The sequence below is a fragment of the Gekko japonicus genome, unplaced genomic scaffold (genome assembly GCF_001447785.1).
Source record: "Gekko japonicus isolate JY-2015 unplaced genomic scaffold, Gekko_japonicus_V1.1 scaffold2683, whole genome shotgun sequence".
NCBI classification, from domain to species: Eukaryota; Metazoa; Chordata; class Lepidosauria; order Squamata; family Gekkonidae; genus Gekko; species Gekko japonicus.
In genome coordinates this window covers 73,967-101,213 of record NW_015171583.1, presented here as the reverse complement: position 1 = coordinate 101,213, position 27,247 = coordinate 73,967, and the positions used below count along the sequence as shown (strand labels likewise).

Sequence of the window (27,247 nt, the reverse complement as noted above, 5' to 3'; positions counted from 1 at the left end):
AGTGTCTTGTGTAAAAAAATGCCCTGTCTGCATTGGAATAACTATGAGCAGTGAATAAGGGATAACAGATATCTCTTCCAGACAGATGACTGAAGAGGGGCTGCATGTGTTAGAACAAAAGGTACAATAACATGCACTTCAGCTGAACAGCAGCAAGTGTGTGTGTGTGTGTGTGTCTGTGTGTGTGTGTGTAACTGAACAGCATCCTCCTCCCCTAGGGTTGGCAAGAGCTGGGCACATGTGCAAAAATCCAAAGCTGAAGCAGCCTCACTCTTTAGACAAGAGAGATTTGTACGTGGTGTACGAAAAACAGCTACTTTTAGAATAGGGTCAGAGGTATTTCCTGGACCACATAGGCATGGGGTATCTGAAACCATTTGCCTTTCATCACTTTGTACATTAAAATTATCTCTGTGGGGCAAAACTGGCAGTGAGAATCTGAGAATTTCCCCAGAGTTATGCCCTGACAGCTGCTGTAACTGATGCCAATCAAGTGGTTTACTCACACTTTGAAAATTATTTCTAAGGAAATAATTTTGTAAGCCACAGTCTGTTTTGTCTGCTCTTCAGTTTGAGGCTCTGTACGGAAAGAAGAAGCTGTGACTTGATACGGATGCTAATCGGGAACTACACTATGGAAACAGTTCGTGGATTTCTCCATCCTTTCTCTCATCAGCTTGGGCTCACCTCTGCCTTGAGTTCATCAATCTGGTCCTTCAGTTCTCTAATGTACTGGGAAGAGTCAGAGTTATTGAGTTGGCCCTGAATCATCCCTTCTTCTCTCTGTGTATGAAAGAAGAGAAGAAACAAGGAAGAGTCGTGAGGCCAGTACAGAGAGTGTAAAATTGCTTGTACCTTTCCCCACAATGTGTGTATCACTTCAATGCAAGGACCAAAAGGCATCCTGTGCCGATGCACAATCCCCTTGTGGGTAAGCCCTGAACTTCCTCCAGGCTTTTAAAACTCTGCCAACTGAACTACTAAAGTTACTTCCAGCTTTAAAAAAAAAAAAACTCCTTTGGCAGAGAAGGATTTTCACCTAAGGCAAGCAGTAAAAATGAACAGGATGTTATAGAGGACTTAAAGGCAATTTCTAGATGACATGGTGTGCGCTTCCTGTTGGATCACAGGAAGAAGGCTAAAGAATGGAGAAGGCCCCCACAAGTGCAAATAAGAACACCATCCCAACCCAAGCAAGTTAAGCTATTAGTGCTGATTCTTATATGAGATCTATATGTAGGCAAATCAAAGGGGAAAAGGGAGAAAGAAGTGAGAACTCTAGAAATACTTAATCCTCCAATCAAGATGTACTAAAACTAGTGCAGGAGGGGACAAGGCAGAGCTTCTGACGCACCTAGGAGTCGCCAGTGCTCAGCAGGGAGGCCCACCTCACCAATAACAATTCTGTACATAGCAATATCAGTCCCTACTTCCTCCTGGCCTGAGTCCACTCTTTTGTGAGCTTGACTGAAGGCAGAACCCCAGGTTATTTACAGGCCATGTCTCTCTGCCTCCTCTGATTCATAATGCCTACTACAATTCATCCAGTGTGAGGTTATTGCACCATGCATTTCTCCACTTGCTGATGATACAGCCTACGAGCATGGAGACAAACTGCTCAGTGACATCACATCATGCATTGCATAGCAGCAGAGATACCAAAGGAGAGAAAGCAAAGATGCATGAAGCAGCAGCAGCAGCAGCAGATCCAGGTCTCTTACAATGCTGACTTCTGCCCCAACTGATCATTAGTGTGCATGGCAGAGCTAATTCTGGATTAAGTAGAGAAGAGTTAGAAATTTAACTGTAGACCAGGGGTCCCCAACTTTTTTGAATCTGTAACATACCTGGAATTCTGACAAAGGGTGGTGAGGGCAATTACAAAATGGCTGCCGCAGGAGGCGGAGCCAGCCACAAAATGTCAGGGCATGAGGTCACACATAACTCTCATGGTATCTTTCCAATGTTTCAGGCAGAAGCGCTGTTTAACAGGATGCCTTTTTAAATGAATACATTGTTTAAAATATTTTCTTGCATACATACAGCTTACCCTCAGTCACGCAGTGAAAGATCCTTGTGCCTGCGGTGGCAGCTGCTGCTGAAGCCACTTTTTAAAACTCTGCACAGCCAATTCATGGAATTCATTGCCACAGGAAGTGGTGGTGGCTACAAGCATGGACGGCTTCAAAAGGGAATTAGTTAACCATATGGAGCAGAGGTCCGTCAGTGGCTATTAGCCACAAGGTACAGATAGGGGCTCTGGGGCAAGTGATGCTCTGTCTTCTTGGTGCTTGGGGGGGGGGGTCAACAGTGGGAGGGCTTCTAATGTCCTGGCCCCACTGGTGGACCTCCTGATAGCACCTGGTATTTCTGGCCACTGTGTGACACAGAGTGTTGGACTGGATGGGCCTTTGTTCTTATGTTCAATCAGGTCTCCAGTGGCCCATACAGAAGACCTCCTGGGGCCAAAAAGCCCCACCTGGTCCCACCCACTTTCTAAAAACACTTGGTGGGCCCCAAGAAAGGTGTTGGCAGGAGCCATGGTGACCCTGGGCTCATGCTGTGATGCCAGTTTGCACATTCCAATTCAGTCTCATTCAGTATTGCACTATTATATTAATGTTTACAATTTATATCAGAATTCCAAGACATGGACCCTATGACTACATGAAAGACTGATTAACGGGCAACATGGTTTCTGGCTGTTGTGCTAAGTCCCCACAGCTCCAAAGCTCAGACACAAAGCATGCCGCAAAGGACAAGGCCAAACACTCTTGGGATTCGGCTGTGGACAAGTTGCTGCTCTGGACCCAAGGCAGACTCACTGCTAGTTATCCTCCTGTCCTGCTAACCTGGATTTCCAGCTCAGCAATCCGCTGCCGCATCTCTGCCACAGCAGCCATGCTGTCAGCTTCTCGCAGTCGCGCTGCCATCACCTCTTCTTTACTCTGCAACAGAAAGTCCAAATGAATGGCAGCGACAGTGGAGTGCATGCATGGACAGCAACTCTGGGCAGGGACCAGGAAAACAATTTATTTTCTTGCAGTTCCTTGTAGTGGCTAAAGATGCTGTGAGACTCATGATGAGTTACTAAGCTGCCAGGGAATCCCAGAGACATACAGAGACAACTCTGCAAAGACAGGGCAGTGACAAAAACCAAGGAAGTACAATGGGTAGGATTTTCATCCCCCATATTCTGAAAAAGCAGATCTGCAAACTGCAGTGTATCACTGCCAGGTCCAAGGAATACTTCCTGCAAAGAGGACGCGTTTTGTAACTCTTGGGATTTTGAGTAGCAGTCTAGCAAGACTCACTCATTGCCACAGGGGAAGCAGCACTGCTCAGCTGAATGGTGCACCAGATCTCACTCACCTTACACTCAGATTCAGCATGCTTGCGCTTGGTCTCACTCAGCTGGGTCTGCAGCCCCTTGTTCTGTGCAGTGAGGTACTGTACCTTTTCATGCAGCCCAGCACATTCCTGTTCCATACGATTTAGATGGTTGCTATGGATCTGATCCTGGAAACAAGAAATAAGGGTAAGCAGAGAGCCCTGTTACCTCAAGGCCAGAGATTCCATGGTGACGTCTGTGGGTAACACCCCTTCCCCTGACATCTTTGACATGCACCCCTTCCATACACTTGCATTCACTGTTTGTATGTAAACAGCTAGGTTACACTTAACTGTAGCTGCTGTTCATCAAGTAACCTGCCCTGAGCCCGCTTGCAGGGAGGGCTGGATAGAAATCGAAGTAATAAATAAATAAAGTGGGCATGTCTGCAGTCACACATAGGAACTAGGCATGCACAAGCCAGACATGGAACATCTGCTAGCTCATCTGAGAGCACATTTGGTAGCTCTAACAACAGTTAGAGCGAGGGAGAGAGTCTTACTCTCAAATGACCCCTGAATGTTTTGCTTTCAGTTTCCATGTGCTGCTGCTCAGAGACGGTAACAATGAACCTGGTATAACCAGGACATTTCCACTTCACTGACGGACTTAGAAGAGTGTAACTGTTTAGGAGTGCACTGTTTGTGACTTAAGGTTAGGCAAGAAGCCAATGTGTTCATATTGCAGGAGGTGAGTTTCAGACAACATTTTCTAGCTGTAAGAATAGCCGAATTAAGGAAGTTTAGCTCATTAAAAGTTGGCTTGACACTCACCTGGGTTTCAAGCTCCACCACCCTCTGACGCAACTCTCTGACCTCAGCCTGGGCCTGAGTCTCACGCAGATGGAGGCTCATCAGCTCATCTTGGAGGTCATTCATAGTGTTCTTGCGAGGAGAATCCTTCCATCGCCCCCCAGTCCGGCTCAAATGGGCCTAAAGCACGGGAGGCAGAAGGCAAACACTCTAAGTCCACACACCAGCATATGAGTATCCATGCTGTGCCATTGGCATGCCTGGTACCAGGGGTCGTTTCGTAGAAAAAGAGCTAGGGGAACTCATTAGCATAACTCATTACCATATGCCACACCCCCTGACATTACTGGAAGTGTGTCATAAGGCCACACCCCCTGACATTACCGGAAGTGTGTCATAAGGCCACACCCCCCGCCCCCAACGGTCCCGGCCACCGCCGCTGGCCTTGCAGCTCCACTGCCGAGCCCCATGAGGGGCCCGGCAGTGGAACTGCAAGGCCGGCGGGAGTGCAAGGAAGCCCTGCGAAGGCCCTCCCTGGCCCCAGGCAGGCAGGGGTGAGGAGAGGCAGGGAGGAAGCAACTTACCCTCCCTCTTCTCCTGCCTCCTCCTGGCTGAATGAGGGCCGGAAGCAGGGCTGCCGGAAGCAGGGGGCGGGGCTTCGTCATGTGCCCCGCCCCCTGCACCTCACCCGGGGGAACTGCGATCCCCCACGATCCCCCCCGAAATGACCTCTGCCTGGTACCAATATTAGATTGATTGCTACATGGTTTACAGGAACAGCTTCTGTTTTGAAAGGTTACCATATGCCAATGGCAAAGCTGAATCGACGCATTTACTAACAGTGTCATGAAATATTGCTACGTGGGCAATGATTACCTGCCAGCTGTCATTGAGCTCCTTCACCTGCTGCTGCAGCTCCCTGAGAGACTTCATCGCCTCAGACTCCCGCACATTCATGGCCTTCAGTTCTTCTTGCAGACGAGCCACGTTGTTTTCATCGGGCAGCAAGCTATTCTTCTGCAGAAGGAAGGGAGTTGGAAAGATGATTTGAATATTTTGGCCCACTCCTGTGCTCAGAGTTTACAAAAAGTAAAATGAAGTTTTTTAGAGCAATAAGCCACAAGCTAAAGAAACAACAAACAACAACAATCACTACAAGGCGTCTTGGTAAATTTTGAAATGTACCTTGAGATGATAAAACCAATATTTATTCATGTCCTCAAAAATGGTTGTTTCAAACAAATTTCTATGAGATGAGTAAATACTGAGGTAATCTTGGGATAGGGAACATTCAGGGAAAAAACTCCTCAAGGAAAAATTACTGAAAAAGGAATCTTGTAACTTTCTCTTGTCCTTGAGTGTGCATATTCACTCCAGTTTTACTGTCTTCATTGACATTAGCAACATAGAGAGGTTTGTATGAGAGAATGCAGCGTTTTAGAGGCTTCAGCCAGTTCTCTCCCTGGTAGCCCAAGCTGCTCTTGGCTGCTTCCCAATACACAGGGTTGTCAACCTCCAGGTGGGGCCTGGAGATCTCTCAGAATTACAACTGATCTCCAGACAACTGTGATCAGTTCCCCTGGATAAAATGGCTACGTTGGATGGTGGCCTCTATGGCATTGTACCCTGCTGAGGTCCCTCTGCTCCTCAGACCCCCGCCCTCCCCAAGCTCCACCCCCCCATCTCCAGGTGTTTCCCCACCCAGAATTGGCAATCCTACTGACACAGCAAGTTTTCATGCTGGTCCTTTTAGCAGATTACCTTTTCCATGTCCAGCACTTTGTCCTGCATCTCCTTAAGGGCACTCAGTGTCTCAGATTCTCGCAGGCGGGATTGCTCCAGCTCTGTTTCCAGATGATTCACAAATTCCTCAGAGAAGCGGGGATTGCTCTGCAAGGCAGGAGGAAATTTCACAACTCCCAGACACCTCACTGCTCCATAAATCATGAAACAACAACACTGCTTTGTCTCTGACCCCTCTGCTGAGCAGTACCCTTTGCCTGACCATTAAATTGTTTCTTTCAGCTTTGCATGAAATCCACCATCCTCACGCTCTGCCTGCTGTCCATTTTCTGGCCTGCAACCCACTGACTCAGAAGATGGCTGCCATCTCTCCCAAATAATGAACAAATCCCTTTCTGTACTTCCTGTATGCTGATGACATCCAGCTCTCTCTCCCCTTTAACTTTCTCCCGCCCTCCAGGTCGACATCTCCAATTGCCTTTCTGGTATTTCTGCATGGACTTCTGATTACCATACTTCCAAGAATAACCTTGTCATCTTTTCACCGTCTAACTATCCTCCTACACTCTCCATATTCTTTACCATTGTCACCATCCACCCTGCAGAAGAGGCAGGAACCGTGTTGACTCTTCTCTCTCTTCTGCTCCCTATATTCAGTATCTCTTTTGCTCCCCATGTCATGAAGCCATGCCACTTCTTTACAACACTACAAAAATATGGAGCTTCTTCTCCACCTCTTTCAGTCAATATTTTGGTTCATGATCTTTCATACTGCAACCTCCTCCTCTGGTATCCTGTTATAGTGCCCTTGTTAATCAGGCCAAATAGTCTAGCCTTCAAACTCATTCAACTCTCTAGCCATTCTGGCCCTGCGACATCCTTTATTAAATATGACTTCCTGTCAGCTCTTCAATCCAGCAGAAACTCTCCATCCTTACCTCCCAAGTCCTTCATGGTCTTGCCACCCCCCCCCCCACAATCTTGTATCCTCATGTCTCAATACATTCCTTCAATCACTTTATGGATTAAAATTGGCTAAATAGCACAAAGCAGAGAGTAGGAATAAACTGACAGTTCTCTCAATGGAGGGAAGTGAACACTGGGGTCCCACAAGGATTGGTCATAGGACCTGTGCTATTGAATTTGTTCATAAATAATTTGGAACTGTGAGTGAGCAATGTAGTAGCCAAGCTTGCAGAAATCATTCGGAATGGATTGTGCAGAGTTATGGGAAGATCTCTCTAAATTGGGTGACTGGCCAACAACATACCTGCCCCACTGAAACAAAGCCATATTCTTCCTTCTTTATCCCCTTCCTTGTTTATCTATCTCCTTGTATCTAGTGAAAGCACTATGCGCATTCATGATGCTATATAATTATCATCATCATCAACTTTATCTCCATTGGTTTTATAGTTTTTAAGTCAGGACCAAACTCAATGGGGTGCAGGAGAACTGCAACCAGTTTGCCATCTTCTTTTATTTTGGCAAAATGCAGAATTGCTGTACAGTGCGGGGAGAGAAGTGAGAAATCTGTTCACTGTAGGTCTTTCCAATCAAAGTGTCTCTCCTCTTCCAGCAACTATCTCACCCATGGCGCAAAAGAACTCACATCTTTCCCCCCAGAGGAAAAGCAGTTTGAGAAAACAATTTTGGCCCCGGTCACATGGGCCAGATAATGCGGGGGGGGGGGGACGTGGCTGTTCGCCCCAGAGCAAAATAAAGCGCGGTAGCTCGATCACACAGTCCCCCGAGTCTCCGTGCTTAGGCTGTTAGCTGGCGATCTCACGGCGATGCTGCAGCATGGCAAAGAAGCAGCACAGCGCAATCACACAAGCGTTTTGTGTTTGTGTGCATGCGCAGTTCTGCGGAGCAGCACTGCTTTCAGTTCATGTTTGTGTGCATACACTTACAAAAAAAAATCCGGTTTGCGACGGGACGTGGACAGGTGGCGGATGCCACGGGATACTAGCGCTCCCGCGATCAGATGCCACTGTGCCATGCGTTTTCCGGATACTAGTGCACTTTCCTTGGTACTTTTTAATTTTGTATCTTCGGCGGGACGCCATGGGTTGGCCACGGGTGCGCTACGCTTCCCAGATGTTGCCGTGTGATCGTGCCCCGAAAATCCACCTGACATTCACGCCTCTCGTGCGGCAAATTCTCCGTGTGACCGGGGCCTTTGATCCTCAAACAGTTTGTAGGCGAAGGAATAAGAATGCATGCAGACACAAGCTCACCCCACTGCTCTAATCAAATTTGTATCCACTTGCTATAACAGCATTTTAGTTTTAAAGAGCGTGGGGAGATTGTTCATACATAGTTTGGCCCTCAAAAGCAGACTGCAGTGAGGCTGGGGCTGACCATTAGGAACAAACCAGTAGTTACACAAATGATTTCATTTTTCTAGATCACTTGTGTTTTTATCACACACAAGAATACACTTTTTCTCTGTGCTAACTTAGAAGAACGAATGGGAAATTAAAAAAAAAATCAGGAGAGGAAAAGGAGAGAGGTGTGGGACTGCTAAGACTGGTCTCAGAATAAGCAACCAACTTAAGCCAAACTAGTTAATCTGTGACTCTTTTAACTCCCCTCTGCTCTTTAGTGTTTCATCTGTTAATGTTCCTCTTTCACCTGCTGGTCCTGCAGCTGCCGGATCATACTCTGGGCTTTCTGCAAGTTCTCTGTGGCTGAACAGCATTGCTGCCTCACCACTGCCAGCTCTCGCTTGATGATATAGTTCTCTTCGGCCTCTTGTGCACGGGTGACTTGACCCTGAACAGAAATGAGATTAAAAACAATTATCCCAAGTCATGCACATCAATATGAGACTTCTCTCTGACACATATATGCGGAGGAATCACGTCAGAGGAAGAATTTGTTTGATGGTGGTAAGCTGAATATAAAAAGTCTTAGACATCTCTAATGGTCATCTGGGCTTCCCAAAACACTGATCTGGTGCCTGATATATGTAGAGGATTGGGCAAGTATGCTTTACCACTTGATCCCCATTTTGTGACGTGAAGGCTGATATCAGTGATTCAAACATTCAGAGCTATCTGTTGCAAAAGCCTGGAAAAGTCACAAGGCCTGTGGGGGAAGGGATCATTCACTTGAAAGTAGTCCCTTGCTAAATACTCCCTATACATGCAAAGCCAGCACATCAAGTAAAAGACTAAAAGCAAAACAGACAAGACAGTTGGAGAGCCATTACTGGATGCTTCTGGTATTTTAAAAATGATCACAGAAACTATGCAGGGCCACCAAGAGCCACACCCCCCAGTAAAGATTCCTTATGGGCCTTCCTCACGCCACCTCAACACAACCAAATATATGAAACAAAACCATGAGATTTGTACAACCACAGTCCTTCAGGATGATCAGAGCTTGAGAATTTGGCCCCATGAACTTAGTTACGTGGGGATCCAATAGGGATGGGGGCAAGGAAAGCAAAGCAGGCTTAACTGTACTTAATCTTCCAAGAAGAAAAGATGGTGTCATTTTTCTTTGGCAAAATCCCATAGGAGGAAGAGTTGAATGGTCACAGGGCCCCCATTCAATTCATGATCTTATGCAGTTTCTATCAGCATTTTAAGAACACTGGGAGAATCCAACTGTAAATCTTCAGGCATCTCAGCTGGTTTGTCCCTAAGCTAGAATCTTTCTCCTCAACCCACTGTGCTTTCCATGGGAGCAATAGCCTGACATAGCAGGTATTTTCAAATGAGTCATCTCCTTCACAGGGTCCTGTGGGTTATTGCGATTTGGCTTGCATATGATTTCTTTTTGCACTTTTGTGTCATACTTTCCTCTCCCAAATCCTCAAGCTCTTACCTCCAAAGCCACCTAAGTTTCATTCAGTTTCCACATGTACAAAGTCAAAGTTTTAGTATGTTACAGAAGAGTTAGGATGCAGAACTCCTAGATTCTGTGTGAGAGGAATGAGAGAAGGTGCCTTACAAGGAGATAGGGGAGGAACAATTTCTGAGTTCTTCTAAAGTAGTAGAAGAAGAGTGTCAGGGTCGTTAGTCAGGTTACAACACACAGGGCTTCATAAGAAGATAACTGTTTATTGATGGATCCAGTACTAATGATCACGTATACAGCTTGTGTCAGGAATAGCCTTCAGTTATAAGGGCCTCTGACATAGGGAAAGCAAACATCCTCCCCACTGAGCTAAAGCCAATGATTATTTTTCTCGCTCACGGCAATAGCGAGCAAGCAAGCATAGCAGAAAGCCGTTGCTTTCCAAGCAGAGTAAATGTAGCTGGAGACTACAAGGTCAAGCCTGAGATAGCACACAGTAGCTGGACAGGGAAGAGCTGAGAATGAGGAGGAGGAGGAGGAGGAGGGTACCTCTCCACATTCCAGATCCATGAAAGGGCTACCTGACAAAGAGGAGGGATTTATACCCTGCTCTTCACTACCCAAAGGAGTCTCAGAGTGGCTCCCTTCCCCTCCCCACAATAGACACCCTGTGAGGTAGGTAGGGCTGAGGGAGCTCTTTCGAGAACAGCTCGTAAAAGAACAGCTCTGAAATAACTTGTAACTGACCCAGCAGTTGCAAGTGGAGGAGTGAGGAATCAAACCCAGTTCTCCAAGATTACAGTCTGCTCACTTAACCACTACACCAAATGATGTTTGTTTGTGAGGGATGTGGGATCAGAGGCAATCTTTAGTGAGAGGCTGGATCGTGATAGTGGCATCCTTCTGCTAACACCATGGCAAACAAAGCAAAGCAGCTGCAAGTCGCAATTTTCAACCCTATTTTGGGAAAGAAGAGGCTGGAATGGTCATGGAGGAAATTTCTGTTTATGACTCCATTAATCATTACAAGCCTTTGGAGGGAGTGGGATGTAGAGGGTTAGAGCAATAAACAAACATACATCCTTTTAAATTAATTTTTTATTTTGTAACAAACATAAACAGAGCAACAAAACAAACATTAAATGGGGAGAATCTCTCCACCTTTTTGAATTAACTGTTATGTTATCCATACGTCTCTCAATATAAGAATATTTCTACACCTTATATTGTTAGGCATAGCTTTGCACATTTTATTGTAAATGTTCTTATTGACCTCTGTTTCGGTTATATTCATGTTTTATTTGTTATATTTTTCAATCCAATTATAAAGTCTTGACCATGTTTCTTCAAGGTTTTCCTCTTTATATCCTTTCAAAATTAAAGTTAATTTATCAATTTCAGCAGTTTCTAGTAGTTTATTATTTCTTCTTCTGAAGGTATCTCCTTTCTTCTCCAATATTTAGCATACAATATTCTAGCAGTTGTAACTACATGCAAAATAAGATAAATCTTGGTTTTTACAGTTTTCCAGAAGTATATTCAATAAAAAGAGTTCTGGTACAAAAGGTATATTACTTTTTAAGATTTTGTGCAATATTTCATGTGTCGAACCCCTAAATGTTTTACTTTTATCACAAGTCCGCCACATGTGAAAAAAGGAATCAACTTTTTTTTGACATTTCCAACAATCATTCGACATATTAGGGTAAAATTTTGGTAACTTATCTGGCGTAATATACCATCTATAAAACATTTTATAAATATTTTCTTTATAGGAGATTGCTTTAGTAATTTTTATATTTGTTTTCCATATCTTGGACCATTGATCTAAATCAATATTATAACCCCAAATTTTGTAGTTCTGGTACAAAAGGTATATTACTTTTTAAGATTTTGTGCAATATTTCATGTGTCGAACCCCTAAATGTTTTACTTTTATCACAAGTCCGCCACATGTGAAAAAAGGAATCAACTTTTTTTTGACATTTCCAACAATCATTCGACATATTAGGGTAAAATTTTGGTAACTTATCTGGCGTAATATACCATCTATAAAACATTTTATAAATATTTTCTTTATAGGAGATTGCTTTAGTAATTTTTATATTTGTTTTCCATATCTTGGACCATTGATCTAAATCAATATTATAACCCCAAATTTTGTGCCCATTGAACCATAGAGCATTTGAACACTTCATCTTGGGTTTTAATTTCTAACATTATAGCATACAATTTCTTAATAAGCTTATCATCTATATAAATCAATATTTTATCTATTTCAATTGGCTTTTCATAAAAATCCATTTATCTTTAACATACTTTGATTCTAGTTTTGCTCTTTCCCACCAACTCAAATCTATATCTTTTTTTTTTTTTAGGTTCTCTATTGTCTTTAGTTGGTTTTTGTTGTCTAGCAGGTCTTCATATCTATACAGTAAATTTTTTTGGTATAAGTTTGGATTTGTAAAAGCTTAGTATACAAACGTTTTTTAGTTTCTTCCCATATTTTCAATAGTGATCTTCTAAGAATATGTTGCTTGAAATATTTATGTGTTTTGTCTGTCATACCACGCAAATGCATGCCAACCCAGTAATAAGTCATGTCCTTCTAGTTTTAATAGTCTTATCTTTTCCAAGGTAATCCATTCTCTCACACAAGTCAGTGTAGCTGCTTTATAATATAAAAGCCAATCTGACAAAGCAAATCCAGCTCTTTCTTTTGCATCTTGTAAAGCTTTAAACTTGATTCTTAGCTTCTTGTTTTGCCATATAAATTGTAACATCAGTTTATCAAGTTCTTTGAAATGTTGATTTTGAATAATTGGAATTGTTTGAAATAAGAAAATCAACTTTGGTAAAATATTCATTTTTATAGTGGCTATTCTTCTCATTAAAGACATTTGCAAATCTTTCCATTTCTCCAAATCTTTCTTAATTTCTGTTAAGAGTTTTGTATAGTTGTCCTGTAATAGGGTGCTACATCTATTTGTTAAATTTATTCCTAGATATTTAACCTTCTTCTGGACTACAATGCCTGAAATCTCTTCTAGTTTATGAAATTTGTTCTTTAGTAATATTCTTTGTTAAAATCTTTGTTTTATTAAAATTGATTTTCAGTCCAGCCACTTGACCACATTCTTGCAATGTTTTCAAAAATTGGGTCACAGAGTCTAATGGGTTTTTAAAATAAAAACCAAGTCATTTGCAAAGGCTTGTAATTTATATTCTTCTCCTCTTATTTGCAAACCTTTAATCTGTGTGTCCTCTCTGATCATATTATTCAATGTTTCAAGCACAAAAATAAAAAGTAATGGGGAAAGTGGACAACCTTGTCTAGTTCCTTTTTGTATCTCACTATTTTGTGATGAATCCCCATTAACCAATACCTTGGCTTGTTGTTTAGTATAAATTGCTTTAACCATTGTGTAGAATTCATCTCCACATTGTCAAGCTGATAGTTATTCTAACATAAAATTCCACCTGACATTGTCAAAGGCTTTTTCGGCATCTAAAAAAACCAGAGCCATCTGTTTCCCTGGGTGCGCCTCAAAATATTCATTTACATTTAATATAGTTCTTACATTGTTTCTGAGTTGCCTTTTTGGTAAGAAGCCTGCTTGATCCCCCCCCCCCGCTGCTTCTTCCCCCCCGTTTATTTATATTTTTTCACATTATATACAGCCTTTAACATGTATACATTTATATTTTTGTGAGTCATTATTTCACATATTATTCAACCATACATGTAGTTTCCCTCATCTTTTCTCATATATCTCCTGTTCTTTTCCTTGTAATATTAAACAATCTATCCATTTCTGCCAACATTAACAACATTAACTATTTTTTTATTAGTTCCTCTTTCTCTGGTATAAACGGTATTTTTAGTCCTGTTATTTCTTTCACCATATTAAATATTTTGCACCAAAACTTTTGTACTTTTTCATACCTCCACCACATATGAAATTATGTGCCTACCTTTTTTTTTTTTAACATTTCCAGCAATTTCTATTTCCATTCCCATTACATTTTGTTCTTTTATCTGGGGTCCAGTGCCACCTATGAAACATTTTAAGTATATTTTCTTTATAGGGTATTGCTCTCATCAATTTGGCTGATTTCCATATTTTAGTCCACTGTTCTAAATCTTTCATCCATGCTATCATAGTTGTTTTGACTGTTTCATCTTGTACATAGTCAGTTAATAAAAAATTATATAACTTTTGAATTAATTTATCACTTGATGAGAGCCATATCTTGTCCAAGTCATTATTGTTGCTGTAAAATCCTTCTTTCTTATCCTTATTAAATCTTGTCTTTAATTGTGTCCTTTCCCACCATGTGAGCCTAATATTCCGTACGGCCAGTTCTTCTTCTGTTTTTAAGTTACCGTCTCTATCTAAAAGTCTCTCATATGTTACTTTCTTTTTTTTATTGTATAACATCGGTTTTATAAGTGCCTCTAAAGGGGATACCCATTTTGGGATTTTATCATAGAAACGAGATTTTATTTCTTTCCATATTTTCATCAGTGCGCTTCTTATTGTGTGTTGCTTAAAACTTGTGGATGTTTTCTCCTCATCATACCAAATGTATGTATGCCATCCCATGGGTAGACTGAACCTTCTAGATTCAAAAGCCTTATATTTTCTAACGTTATCCATTCCTTTATCCAGTCTAGTGCAGCTGCTTTATAATATAGATTCCAGTTTAACAAGCCACAACCGCCTCTTTCCTTCTTATCCTGCATTACTTTTCTTTTGATCCTAGGCTTCTTGTTGTTCCAGATGAATTGAGTACAAATTTAATCCATTGCGTGAAAACATTTTGTACTTCTCAATATTGGGATGTTCTACGCCAAGAAGAGGAATTGAGGAAAAAGATTCATCTTTATTATTGCTATTTTCCCCATAAATGATATTTTAAACCCTTCCATTTATGAAGGTCCTTTTTGATTTCTGCTATTAGTTTAGTATAGTTATCTACTATTAACATGATGTTTCTATTTAATATTGTTACTCCTAAATATTTGACATTCTTTACTATTTCCATATTAGATGCCATCTGAATTTGATTTATTTGTTGTTCTGTACAATTCTTTGTTAATATACTTTTTTTGGAAGTTAATTTTAAATCCTGCTACTTTAACATAATCCTGTATTCTTATAAGATGCTTCATAGAGGTTATCGGATCTTCTAATATAAACACTAGGTCATCTGCGAACGCCTGAAGCTTGAACTCCTCTCCCTTTATCTTAAGTCCTTTAATTTGTTCGTATTCTATTATTTGGTCATTTAGTGTTTCCAATGTGAATATTCACAGAAGCCTGCTTGATCTTGTTATATTGTGTCAAAACTCTTTTCAGTCTTGTTGCCAAGATAGAGGCATAGATTTTATAACCCACATTAAATAATGAAATTGGCCTATAGTTTTTAATTTCTCTCTCATCCATATTTTGTTTGTGCATTAAAGTAATTAAAGCTTCGTTCCAGGTCTCTGGTATTTTATTTTCCACTATAATATTTTGTGTTACATATTTTAAAGGCATTATTAATTGGTCTTCAAAAATCTGATAAAATTCAGCCGGAAAACCGTCCAGACCTGGTGCCTTTACTTTCTTCTAATGTTTTAGTGCTTCTGTCAATTCAGAAACAGTGATTGGGTCATTTAAAAGTTTCTTTTGCTCTTCTGTATTTTTTTTTAAGATCCTGTTTTTTAAAAAAATCTTTAACCTCTTCTTGTGTGGCCTCTCTTTTCTGGTATAACTTCTCATAAAAAGTTTTGATAATCTTTTTCAAACCTCTAGGTATTTTTTCTTCTTCTCCTGTTTCATCTCTCAATATCTTTATATTTTTTCTCTTTCCTTCCGTAGTTTATAGGCTAACCATCTAGTTGGTTTATTTGCATTTTCAAAATAATTTTGTTTTGCATAGGTAATTTTTTTGCTATTTCTTGTGTTAACAAGCAGTTCATTTGATGTTGTAACATATTTATATTAATTCTTGTTTGTTCAGTTGTGGAATTCTTATTTGTTCAGTTATGGAATCCTGTTTCATCTTGTCTTCTTCTTTAAGTTGTTCTCCAATCTTTGTATATTTTTGTTTCTTTTGTTTCTGCCCTAATTATCCAACCTCTTGCATATGCTTTAAATGCATCCCATACAACTTGAATGGAAATATCTGGTTGGATATCTTGTTTAAAAAACATTTGGTATTCCTTTTACGAGTCTGCTATAAATTTTTCGTTTCTCAAGAGAATAGTATTCAAGGTCCATTTTTCTTCTTTGGCAAATCTTGTAATGTCAAGAGTAAAGGACTGTGGTCTGCAACAAACATACATCCTGAGTGAGCTCTAGCCCTGTGAGAAAAGGCATGCAGCAGATTTAGATGAAGGTTGAAGGCTGACTCACAGCTGTGAAAGATGACTACACACAGTTTAGTACCACAGAAAGTTTTTTAAAGTTATTAGTATGGACAAATGTACATGTTACAGCTGCCAGGCTGTAGCTGCTGCTGGAGGACAGAGGTTCACCATAGAAATACTACAAACATTCCAGCAGCAGTATTGTGAAGCTTCCTGAGGTGCTGCAAATTAACAGTATCTCAATCATGGTAGGCACTGCCATGTTATGGAAGTAGCATGAATGTAAAGTAGAAAAAGGATTTTTTTTTTAAGTAGCAGTGTACACAAACAACTACTCAAATGGCTGGAATGACTTGAGTGAATGGGCACAGTGAGAGTTCCTCAAAAGCACGGCTCATTTCTGCAACTTTCCCAAGCATAGCTGATGATAGCCAGCAGGTTCTGAAAAGAATAGTTTTTCTTTTTCACACTTATTTCCCATCTGTTCCCCAAGAATAGAGAAGCTGATATGTTCTCAAAGCTACCCTCTTAGGTCCAATAAGCAGCCACTTGGCAATTGCCTTGGATCTACCAGCAGCACTCACAAGCTATTTCCACTGTGGGGAGGTACTACGTAATTTCTTGTAAAATACTTCCTCTCCAGATTCAGAAAAGACCACCACTGTCTCACTGAACAAAGGAAGGGGGGAGGGAGAGTGTGAGAAAGACCATGCCAGTAAAAATCCAGTGAGTAATTAAACACATGGAATGATCTGTCAGTGGATGGCCAGAAGCATGGGTGGCTTTAAAAAGTGATTATACAGAATCATGGAAGAATCATGGTCCACCAATGGCCATCAGCCATGGTGATCAAAGGTCCATAATCAGAAAAGCAACTTTCTGAATACCAGTACTATGAGGGACTAAGAGCATGCAAAAAAAAAAAAAGAAATTGGTATTTTTTGGGATCAGGTATATCGAACCCCAAAAATATCGGTATTTCCCAATATTCCTGAATCAGTATTGTATTGGGATTCAGGAAATAATCAGGAAACCCAAAGTTATTTAGCTCCATGATAGCCCACGGGGACCATTCTCCTTAGGCTATAATGGAGAATCAATCTGGGGGTTTCTTGCCTCTGGGGCCCCCCTATTTTTTGAGGTAGAGGTACCAGATTTGCCGCATAGCTGTTGGTGTCTCTCCTCAACCACCCCCAAGTTTCAAAAAGATTGGATCAGGGGGTCCAATTCTATGGGCCCCAGAAGAAGATGCCTTCATCCTCCATTGTTAAATGCCTTCACCAAGCTGCTGCATGGCTCTACATCACAGTGAGTGAACTCCACAGGCAAAAGGCAAAATTTAGGTGGGTAAGTGAACTCTGAAGGCATTTAAAGTTGCTGAGATATCACTCTGTTATACCCTCAGCTCCATTATAGCCTATGGAGACCATTCCCCATAGGCTATAATGAAGAATTGATCTGGGGGTATCTGGAGGACTGTTTTTTGAGATGGAGGCACCAAATTTGCAGCACAGCTGCTGGTGCCTCTCCTAACCCACCCAAGTTTAAAAAAGATTGGATCAGGGGGTCCAAATCTATGGGCCCCCAATGAAGAAGCCCCATCAGCATGTAAAGGGATGTGATCCCTTTAAACGCCTGAATTCACTTGCCAAGTTGTGCCGTCGCTGCATGACACAGTTCCTCTAAACTGTACCCTAATAAAAGCCGAATAATAAACGCCGAATCATTCAGGTATTTATTTGGCTCAGTATATACCAAACGCACACCCCTAACAGGGACTTGACCTCTCTATGCTGTTTGTTGGCTCTCCATCATAACTGGTTGGGCACCTTGTGAAACAGGGTGCTGGACTGGACGGATCACTGGTTTTATCCAGCAGGGCCCTTCCTATATTCTCTGATACATATTAGTAAGTAGCTTTCTATAGGTGACATTACACACATTGAAATCAACTTATGTAGAAGGGGAGCCAGCACAAGTATGCTGACAAATCATGTGTGTACAGGCTCCAGCCCTGGGGAACATTCTCAATCACCAGGACCGAGCCTACTCATGTATAGGTGCCTGCTGCCCCTCTATGCACATTGATTTCAATGATGTAATGTCATCTGTAAAAGAGGGAGGGCACAACATTTGAACAGCAAAGGTAGATGTAAACACTCATCCCTAAAACATGGAAATGGTGAAGAAAACTAATAAATGTATTGCACTGGAGATACTAGTTTGGAATGTAACCTCCATTTAACTGCTTTTTACCCATATAAGGCCTGAGCTCAATATTCTTCCTACCACTCTTGAAACTATATGCAATTGGAATGATTAAATATTAGGGCTGAACCAAATGTTCTCCCACAAATATTTTTGGTGCAAAAATCAATATATCAAATTCTCACTATTCTCACTATGGCCAGATTTGTGAATACTTAAAGCCAGAGACTGGAATCATGAACAAACAAGGCAGATCTTTCTATATGATTGAAAAAAGCTCCAGGTTCACAGAAAAATCTGAAAAAAGTAACAGAAGCAGTGCCTTGTAGCTTTAAGAAAGTCAGTGACCATTGTAGCCATTGCTAGGCAACCACAACAGTGTTGCCCACCTTCAAACCTTGGTTTCGGTCTGTAAAAGGCAAGGGGAGGGGACAGGGCCCTTTCCAGGGCTGTTTTAGCCTTTAAGGGAGGACTCATTGGCAGCAACCATCAAGCAATATGATACGATGCAACTCAAGTGACTCACCCCAGAGCTTACTACTGGTCACTGGCAGCCACCCCACAGAAGCCAGTGTAGTGTAGTGGTTAGAGTTTCATACTGGGATCTGGGAGACCTGGGTCACCACTCTGCCATGGAAGTTCACTTGGTGACCTTGGGCTAGTTACACATTCTCACCCTACCCTACCTCACAAAGTTGTTGTAAGGATAAGATGGAGAAAACTTATGTGAGCTGCTTCGAGCACCTCTGTGCAAAAAGGCGGGGTATAAATGAAATAAATATCAATATAGCTGAAAATAGGCAGATAAAAGGTAGGTTGGTGGGTGGGAAGGAGAGGAAAAAGAAAAAAAGAGATAGTTATGGGGGCTTTAAGGGAAGGGAAAGAAGAAATAGTGTTGGAGGAGAAATGATATGCCCCCTCACAAGTCCTCATGGGTCCCCCACTTGGACATACTAGTTGAGTTGAAACAGAAAGCAGTGCCATGAGGATTCTTTTGGGAGGTATATGTGCACACATGTGCAACAGAGATAAAGCAGTTTCCTCTCCACCCCAACTGGTTACTTCTTCAGTGCGGTTTTTCCTGCAGATTGGCATTCTAGTAGGACCATCATGCAGCCAACCAGAATAGTCTAGCTGACACCACATGGGGCAAAGTCTATTTTAAAATGCCCCCAGCTGCTGAAGCAAGAGTTGAGACAGTAAATACAGCTGCCAACAGACAAGTGTGTAAAAATGCAAAGTTGTACAATATTTTGATAAATATCTTCAGGTTTCTTTATGGTTTTCAACCTGCAGGAGGGGCCTGGGCCTCTCCCAGAATTACAGACGATCTCCATACTGCAGAGACCAGTTCCCCTGGAGCAAATGGCAGCTTCAGAGAGTGGACCTTATAGCATCCCTTCCCCTCCCCAAACTCTGCCCTCTCCCAAGCACCATCCCCAAATCTGTAGGAATTTCCAAGCTAGAGGTGCCAACCTGAGGTCTCTTCCATTTTATTTGAAGAAGATTGGATTTATACCCCGCCCTTCACTTGGAGTCTCAGAGCGGCTTACTATCTCCTTTCCCTTCCCCTCCCCACAACAGAAACCCTGTGAGTTAGGTGGGGCTGAGAGAGCTCTGACAGAAACTGCTCTTTTTCAATGACAGCTCTTATTAGAGCTACGGCTTGCCCAAAGTCATCCAGCCAGGTGCAAGTGGAGGAGTGGGGAATCAAACCCGGTTCTCCCAGATTAGAGTCCGCGCACTTAACCACACCACCAAAAAAGCTCACAGGAAACAGTCCTCAGCCTAATATTGCATGTTTCGGGAGTATAGAAATAATTTGTCGACTGTTTTATGGGTAGAATTCAGCTATACAAAAATTTTAAAATACCGAATTAAGAAATCCATGAACTTAATTGTAAGCATTAAAATGTAAGTGAAAGTGACCTGTGAGACTGGGAATGGAGACCTTGGTCCATAACAAAAGGCCAGGGGTGATTAATGCAAGTAGGAATGGATTAAGGGAGAAATCACTACCTGCTTTGCACTCTGCAGAAAACAGATGCACTAAATGTTTCACATGCCTGATACTTATGAAGTTCTTCTTAGTTTTTGATTTAGTTGTATTCCTTTGAAACCTTAAAAGATCTTTTTCATGTTTTCACCCAAAGGCCAACTTTAGTCAATAGTCTTGGTGTGACTAGGAGAGCAAAGGATTAAGCTGTTAGAGAATTTGCTCTTTCCACTGAAAAGAACTTGGTTCCTAATTGCTCTCTAGTAGTCCTTTTTCTGGATTACTTTAGAACTTCATTTCTTTCGTAAAAAATGTTCAATGTTATATGTTGAACAAGTTAAGCAATCTGTTTGTACCATAAAAGAAATGTCCTGTGCCACCTCGATGGGGAACACCATCAAAAGAACAGAGCCAAAAGGTTTTAAAGCATTTATTTCCCCACCACCCACAGCAGAGCTCTTCAACAGGAAAGAATCCAACTATCACATTATTTTCATGCATATATGGTAACTGAATGAGAATAATGGCAGAGCCAAATTCTGGCCCTATTGAAGATTTCTGCTCAAAACACTTGGGTCTCTTTTTCCATTAGAAAAGCAGCTGTTAGCACTCATGAATATCAGCTTCCTTATGTCCAATCTGGATACTGGCTACAGAGTTGAAACCAAGCTTTATATATCTATATATTTTAGTGTAGAGGAAAGGGTCATGTCAGTCCAGGATGACACTTGAATAAGTTAGCTGCAGGGGCCTTAGACAACATACAGTCATGAATCCTGTACTTTGAGAACCAAGGTATGGTGGGTCAGAGACATGCTGCTGCTTGTATTGTTCAGCATAACCTACTCTGCATTCCTGAACAGACTGGCACAAAACTCTGCCAGTTTCATCACAGCAAAGCATGAAGGAGATCTGTAGTATTTTTTCAGAATGCTTCTTGAATAAGTGATTTATTAGCCCATATATTTTCCCACAAAACTTGAAGGCCTCATTTTACTAGCTGAACATAAAACTGTCCTCTAAAGAGCTAGTTGTATGGTATGAAATTCATGCCTGGAGGTACTAAATACGACCTTTCCAAGATCTGCTTTCCCATACCAGCCTTGTTGGATTCACTCTGAAACCTTTCAAAATCTTCCTGCTTTAATAAACCTTACTTTCTTCCAAAGCTATGCCACACTGGATGCCTGCATAAGATTTTCTGTGTGGAAGTGCTCCTTGTTAGGAAAGTAGTCACACTTTATACTGCATTAGGAGAGAAGCTTATTAGAAATAGACACCATGATGCCGTGTTTCTCCCCCCTCCCTTTGAACCAGATCTGCATAGTCATAGAAGCCTGAAATCAGTACAGGGCTGTATTATAAAATCACGTACAGCAACTAAAATGTAACTGGCTCCACCACTGCACAGAGAGTTCCTGTACCTGATTAAATATTTAACCAGCCAGGAGCCAGAAACCCTCAGTGGTGCTAATAATGAAGGTGCCACCAAGTCTCAACCAACTCATGGTAGCCCCAACCATGGGGCATTCAAAGCAGGAGAGGAACAGAAGTGGCTTGCCATTGCCTTCCTCCACGTAGCAACCCTGGGGTTCCTCGGTGGTCTTCCTCCCATCCAAGTACAGACAGAAGCCGACCCCTGCTGAGCTCCCAAGTTCCGATGAGCCTAGGCTAATTGGGCTGCTGTGATGTTAACCGTGATATGGAAAGCCATAAGCTAAATAGAGTTTACACCTCTGGCTATATAAAATAGGATTGCAGAACTACGTTTCTCACATGTCGTAAAATCCAAACAATACAGTTTTAAGTGTACAGGCCTTTAAGAGCACCTGAAAAGTTAAAGACAGCTCAAGAACCAATATAGGTTAATGTTTTCTCTCCTGGGTGGATATGTCAAGCAAATCCAAGCACTGTAGAAAGACAAGATTGCAAGTGGTTTTTCTGGAGAGGAATGAAATGGAATACCAAGACAGAAGAGCTGGAAATAAAAAGGATGACCATACCTGGATCAGTCTATCTGCCAAGGCAGCACTCTCCTGCAGGAGACACAGAAGAGGAGAATCCAGACAAGGAAGGAAGGAAAAAGAAAAAGACATAACAGAGAGGTCACACAAGCACGCTTGCCAGAGCTAGAAGCACAGGAAAGAAAAGATCCCCACAAAGCCCAAGAAGAAAGCTCCCATTCCAGAGTAGCCCCAGATCAGAGTGCTGCTGTTTACAAGCATACAGGTGATAAGGGCAGGTAAACAAATATGGATTCCATATGGAACATCTATTGTATTATATTTGCCCAATTCTGCAATTGCTACAAATGTACAATCAAATTGCTATTTGATTGTACATCATCCATTAAGGCAATGAAAACCATCTCTAAATTTAAGAGGTCACATTTGTGTTGTTTAAAGATCTAGGACAGGTGCAAACAGCCAGTTATTAGGATGCAGCAGAACAGCCTGATGTAGTGTCTCTGGGAAAGCCTCCAAGATCATATAGATTATCGGTGGGTGCCCTCTATCAAGATGAGGTCAAATAAATAGGCTTTCTTGTCTTTAATATTAAAGACAAACACCAAGATCATTTGAGGCATACAGCACAGCATGGTTGAAAATCAGCTATAAGACTCCACTGCTGTACAACCAAATTAACCACAGAGCAGGCGAACTCAAATTGACCAGAAAGCATCAGTTATTTCTATTCAAGCCACTAAGGGCTAATGTAAAAACAGGCTGCTTACCTGTAACTGATGATCTTCAAGTGGTCATCTGTGCATTCACACCTCTGGGATATAGTGCGCCTGTGCCGACTATATCGGTATAATGGAAAGCAAAAGGGATTTTCGCTCCCGCTCCCCGGTCATGTGCTGGGCTCCACTGCGCATGACTAGGGGAAGGGCACAAGGATCCCGCCAGTTCCTTCTGACCACTACCCTCAGTCTCCAAAGAAAGGACAGGACCGAAAGCAGAGAGGAAGGAGGGCGGGTGGTTTGAATGCACAGATGACCACTCGAAGATCATCAGTTACAGGTAAGCAACCTGTTTATCTTCTTCGTGGTCTCTGTGCATCACACCTCTGGGAGACTAGCAAGCAGTACATGCCTACCTGGAGGAGGGAGCCAAGGTCCTAATTCTGCACCGCCTGCAACACTGCCCGACCTACTGCTGAACACTGGTGAATGCACACATCAAGGGCGTAGTGCTTCACAAACACGTGAGGAGTGGCCCAGGTCGCTGCATTGCAGATATCTTCAAGTGACGCATCTCGCAGGAAGGCTGTGGATGTGGCCACTGCCCAGGTGCAATGTGCCCTTAGCAACTCCGTAAGTGACTTCTTTGCTAACGTGTAGCACAGTTTAATAGTCTCCACAATCCATTTGGACAGGCATTGGGACAACAGCTTCTTCCCTTGGGAAGGCAAAGCATAACAGACAAACAAGGCCGGTGACTTTCTAAAGGGCCTTGTACGACGCCGGTAAAAGAGTAGCACTCTTTTGACATCCAGCGAGTGAAGCCGACGTTCTTCCTCATTCGACGGGGACAGGAAGAATGCTGGGAGGACAATGTCTGCCTGTAAGTGAAACTCAGAAACAACTTTTGGCAAGAAAGAAACATCTGGAGCCAACTCAAATACGGAGGGTCACAACGGAGCGCCGACAGTTCGCTCATCCTCCTGGCGGAGGTGACTGCAATTAAAAAGGCTGTCATCCATGACAGGAGCTGCAAGCTACAAGTAGCCATCGGTTCGAAAGGCTTGTCTGCAAGTCTTCTAAGCACCATGGGCAGGTCCCATGCCAGTGTACGGCCATGCGATGGAGGAAAAAGGTGGGTCAGGCCCTTAAGAACCTTTTTGGCCTGCGGGTGGGAAAAAACTGAGTAACCCTCAATTGGTGGGCGATGGGCCAAATTTGCGGCCAAATAGACCTTCAACAAGGTACAACTGAGGCCCAAGTCCAAACGGGACAATAGAAAGCCAAAAATTGCCATCAGATTGGATGGGGGTGGTGGCAATTCCAACGACATAAGGTGGGGCAAGAATATTTTTTTGGGCCCCGTAGGGGATTTTTTTATTGCATTTTCTATAAACTACAATGAAAATTAGGAAGGGGATCAACAAACTATGGGAGAAAGTAAAGAAAAACCACTAAAAACCCAAGAGATGGCGGTCATACATAATGCTTATAAAATTAGCTTATAGCTTAAAATTCGATTAAAGTTCATTGGATGTGGTCAACAAACATATCTTCATACATAATAGAAATAACACCAACAGATCTGACTTCTTAAAAAGCAATATAAGAAATGGTTAGCAAATATTATAAAGAGTTTTAAAGACTATGATAATTCATTTTTGATCCTTTTTCTTTCTCATCTGATAACTTGTTTTTGGGGCTGCCGCCCCAAGTTTAGAATCTGAGTCCTCATCAGAAGATGCCACTGCTCCTTCTTCTTCACTTCCCTTCGTAGCAACAAGAATTTTTCCCACTTCCCTTCATAGGAAGCGCAAGTGGATGACTTACAACAGTTCAGTATGACATGTTCTATCCTGTCTTTGAACTTCAGAAGAGGATCCTCCAAGCTGTGAGCTTTAGAAGCTGCATGTTGTGATGCAGAATCTGCCCCTTCCCGGCAAGGAGGAGATCCATGACTGGAGGAAAATGTATGAAGGAGCCCTTAGAGAGATGGAGCAGAATGGGGAACCAATGTTGTCGGGGCCACCATGGAGTCACTAGGAGGCAACGAGGTTTCTCCTGCATTATTTTGACTAATACTCTGGAGATTAGCGGAATCAGAGGGAAGAGGAACACGTACATGCTTGACCATGGGACAAGGAGACCATCGCTTAGAGACAGGGGATCGATCCCTGCTCTTGAACAGAACAGACGACATTTCCTGTTGTGGCGTGTAGCAAATGCGTCTATTTCTGGATGGCCCCATAGGTGAAAGATCTACTGGAGGTATTGCCAACTGATCTCCCATTCGTGCTCTGATGCACCACCCCTGTTCAGAGTCCCCGGGAGATGGGCGGCTTTCAGGGACGTGCCCCACGACAGACAGTTTCCCCATATTTCCAGTGCTAGACGACATAGTCCCCTGGATACCGTGCCTCCGTCTGTTGATATAACAGAGGGCTGTGGTGTTGTCCGTGAGGACAGTGACTACCTCCCGAGCCACAAGGTGTCGAAAGGACCTGAGTGCGTTGTGCACTACCAACAGTTCTAGGAAATTGATGTGCTGGTGGGCTACTTGGGATTCCCAATGAGCACCAGCACAAAGACCCTTGAGATGTGCGCCCCATCCCCAAAGGGACGTGTCTGTGGTTAACGTGAGCGTAGTCTTGGGTGGGTGAAACGGAGCTCCCGCTAGGAAATTAGCAAGGTCCGTCCACCAGAGTAGGGAGTGCAGGACAGGCTGTGGGGTGACTAGATGGAGGAATTGGGGATGACGCTGTGGGTGGAACCTCCTGACAAACCACAGCTGCAATGGTCGCATGCATACTCTGGCACAGACAATGACATTGGTGGTAGCCGCCATCAGGCCCAGCAGCCACTGGAGATGCTTAACAGTGGCCGTTCCCATATCGCGTGATTCACTAGATAGACAGTGTCTTCCGCTGCAAAGGAAGGCTTTGCATATGACAGAGTCCAGAATAGCTCCTATGAACTGCACTCTCGTGGCAGGGAGGAGCATAGACTTTTGTAAGTTCACCTTGATTCCCAAGGATTCTAGGACAGACAAGGTTAGTTTGACATGGGTGAGCAGAAATGCTTCTGAGTCTGCCACTAGTAGCCAGTCGTCTATGTAGGGAAACACCTGAATGCCCTCGAGGTGGAGGTGTGCTACTATGACTACCATGACTTTTGTGAAGACCCAAGGGGCCGTGGACAGTCCAAACGGGAGGGCTTTGTATTGGAAATGTCTGTTGTTCACTGCAAAATGGAGGAAGACGCGGTGGGTAGGATGAATGGAGACGTGAAAGTAAGCGTCTTTGAGGTCCAAAGTCACCATCCACGTCCTTGGGCTTAGGAGTGGAAGGATGGTCTGTAGCGCTGTCATCTAAAATTTTTTGTAGAGGATGAGGCAGTTTAGGTTCCTGAGGAGAAGGGATTGAACCTCCTGTAAGAGGACGACAGAAGGAGGTATGACGACGACATGAGCAGTTTTCCCACATCCCTACAAGGTATCCTGACTCGATTATGGAAAGGACCCAGCGGTCCAACGTGATGAGCCTTCAGGCCGAAAGATAGGGAGCTAGACGAGTAGGGAACGACAGGATGGAGTCGGAATAAAAGACTCTGTTTAGGAGTCTTGGGAGCTTTAGATCCAGATTGAGAGGCAGACGAGAACTTGGGCTTTCCCATATAAGGGCAAGATGAACTGCTTGATGATCCTTGCTAGTGAGACTCAGAAGGAGATTTTGACGAGGGTCTACGGGACCACTGTTTGGTCCAAAGTTTGCCTTTGCTAGGTTTGGTGGTAGGTGAGACACCCAGACTACAGGATGTCTTGATGCTCTTATCCAGCTCTTGAAGAACAGTGTCTGTGGTGGAGCTGAAGAGGCCGTCACCTTCAAAAGGAAGATCTTTGACAATGGTTTTGGTATCTGGCTGTAAGGCCATGCATGCCGACGTAAAGCGATTGATGACGTGAGGGTCTTTGCTGAGGAGTCCAGCAAGTGTTTGGAGACATTCAGTTGGTGCTTAGCCAGAAGCATACCTTCTTTCTGGATCCGTTTAGCCTGATGACTGCTGTCATTCGGGAGAGTAGAGATAAGTTCTGACATTTGTTCCCATAGGGCAAACTGATAGCGCTCCATGCAGGCAGTGTAATTAGCAGCCTTAATCCCCATAGCTCCTGTGGTGTAAAACATTCTTCCGAAAGCATCCAACTTCCTTCCTTCTTTATCTGAAGGGGTAAAGTGGCTGCTCTTGCCTTTAGCCGAAGAGGTCACGACTAACGAATTCGGCTTCAGATGGGTGAAGAGGAATTCAG

The 27,247-nt window shown here is 42.8% G+C and overlaps 1 protein-coding gene across 2 annotated transcripts in view; it reads right to left on the bottom strand.

The window, feature by feature from the left end:
- Positions 1–27,247, bottom strand: part of EVI5L (ecotropic viral integration site 5-like) — a 69,471-nt gene that overhangs the window by 1,078 nt on the left and 41,146 nt on the right. The window contains exons 12-19 of one of the 2 annotated variants that reach the window (XM_015419827.1): positions 22,265–22,297; positions 8,524–8,664; positions 5,905–6,033; positions 5,020–5,160; positions 4,165–4,323; positions 3,373–3,519; positions 2,853–2,948; positions 688–783 (exon numbers count right to left, since the gene is read on the bottom strand). In XM_015419827.1, coding sequence (XP_015275313.1) covers positions 688–783; positions 2,853–2,948; positions 3,373–3,519; positions 4,165–4,323; positions 5,020–5,160; positions 5,905–6,033; positions 8,524–8,664; positions 22,265–22,297 — 942 coding nt within the window. The remainder of the gene's footprint in view (positions 1–687; positions 784–2,852; positions 2,949–3,372; positions 3,520–4,164; positions 4,324–5,019; positions 5,161–5,904; positions 6,034–8,523; positions 8,665–22,264; positions 22,298–27,247) is intronic. The other variant, XM_015419828.1, reaches the window with a different exon arrangement.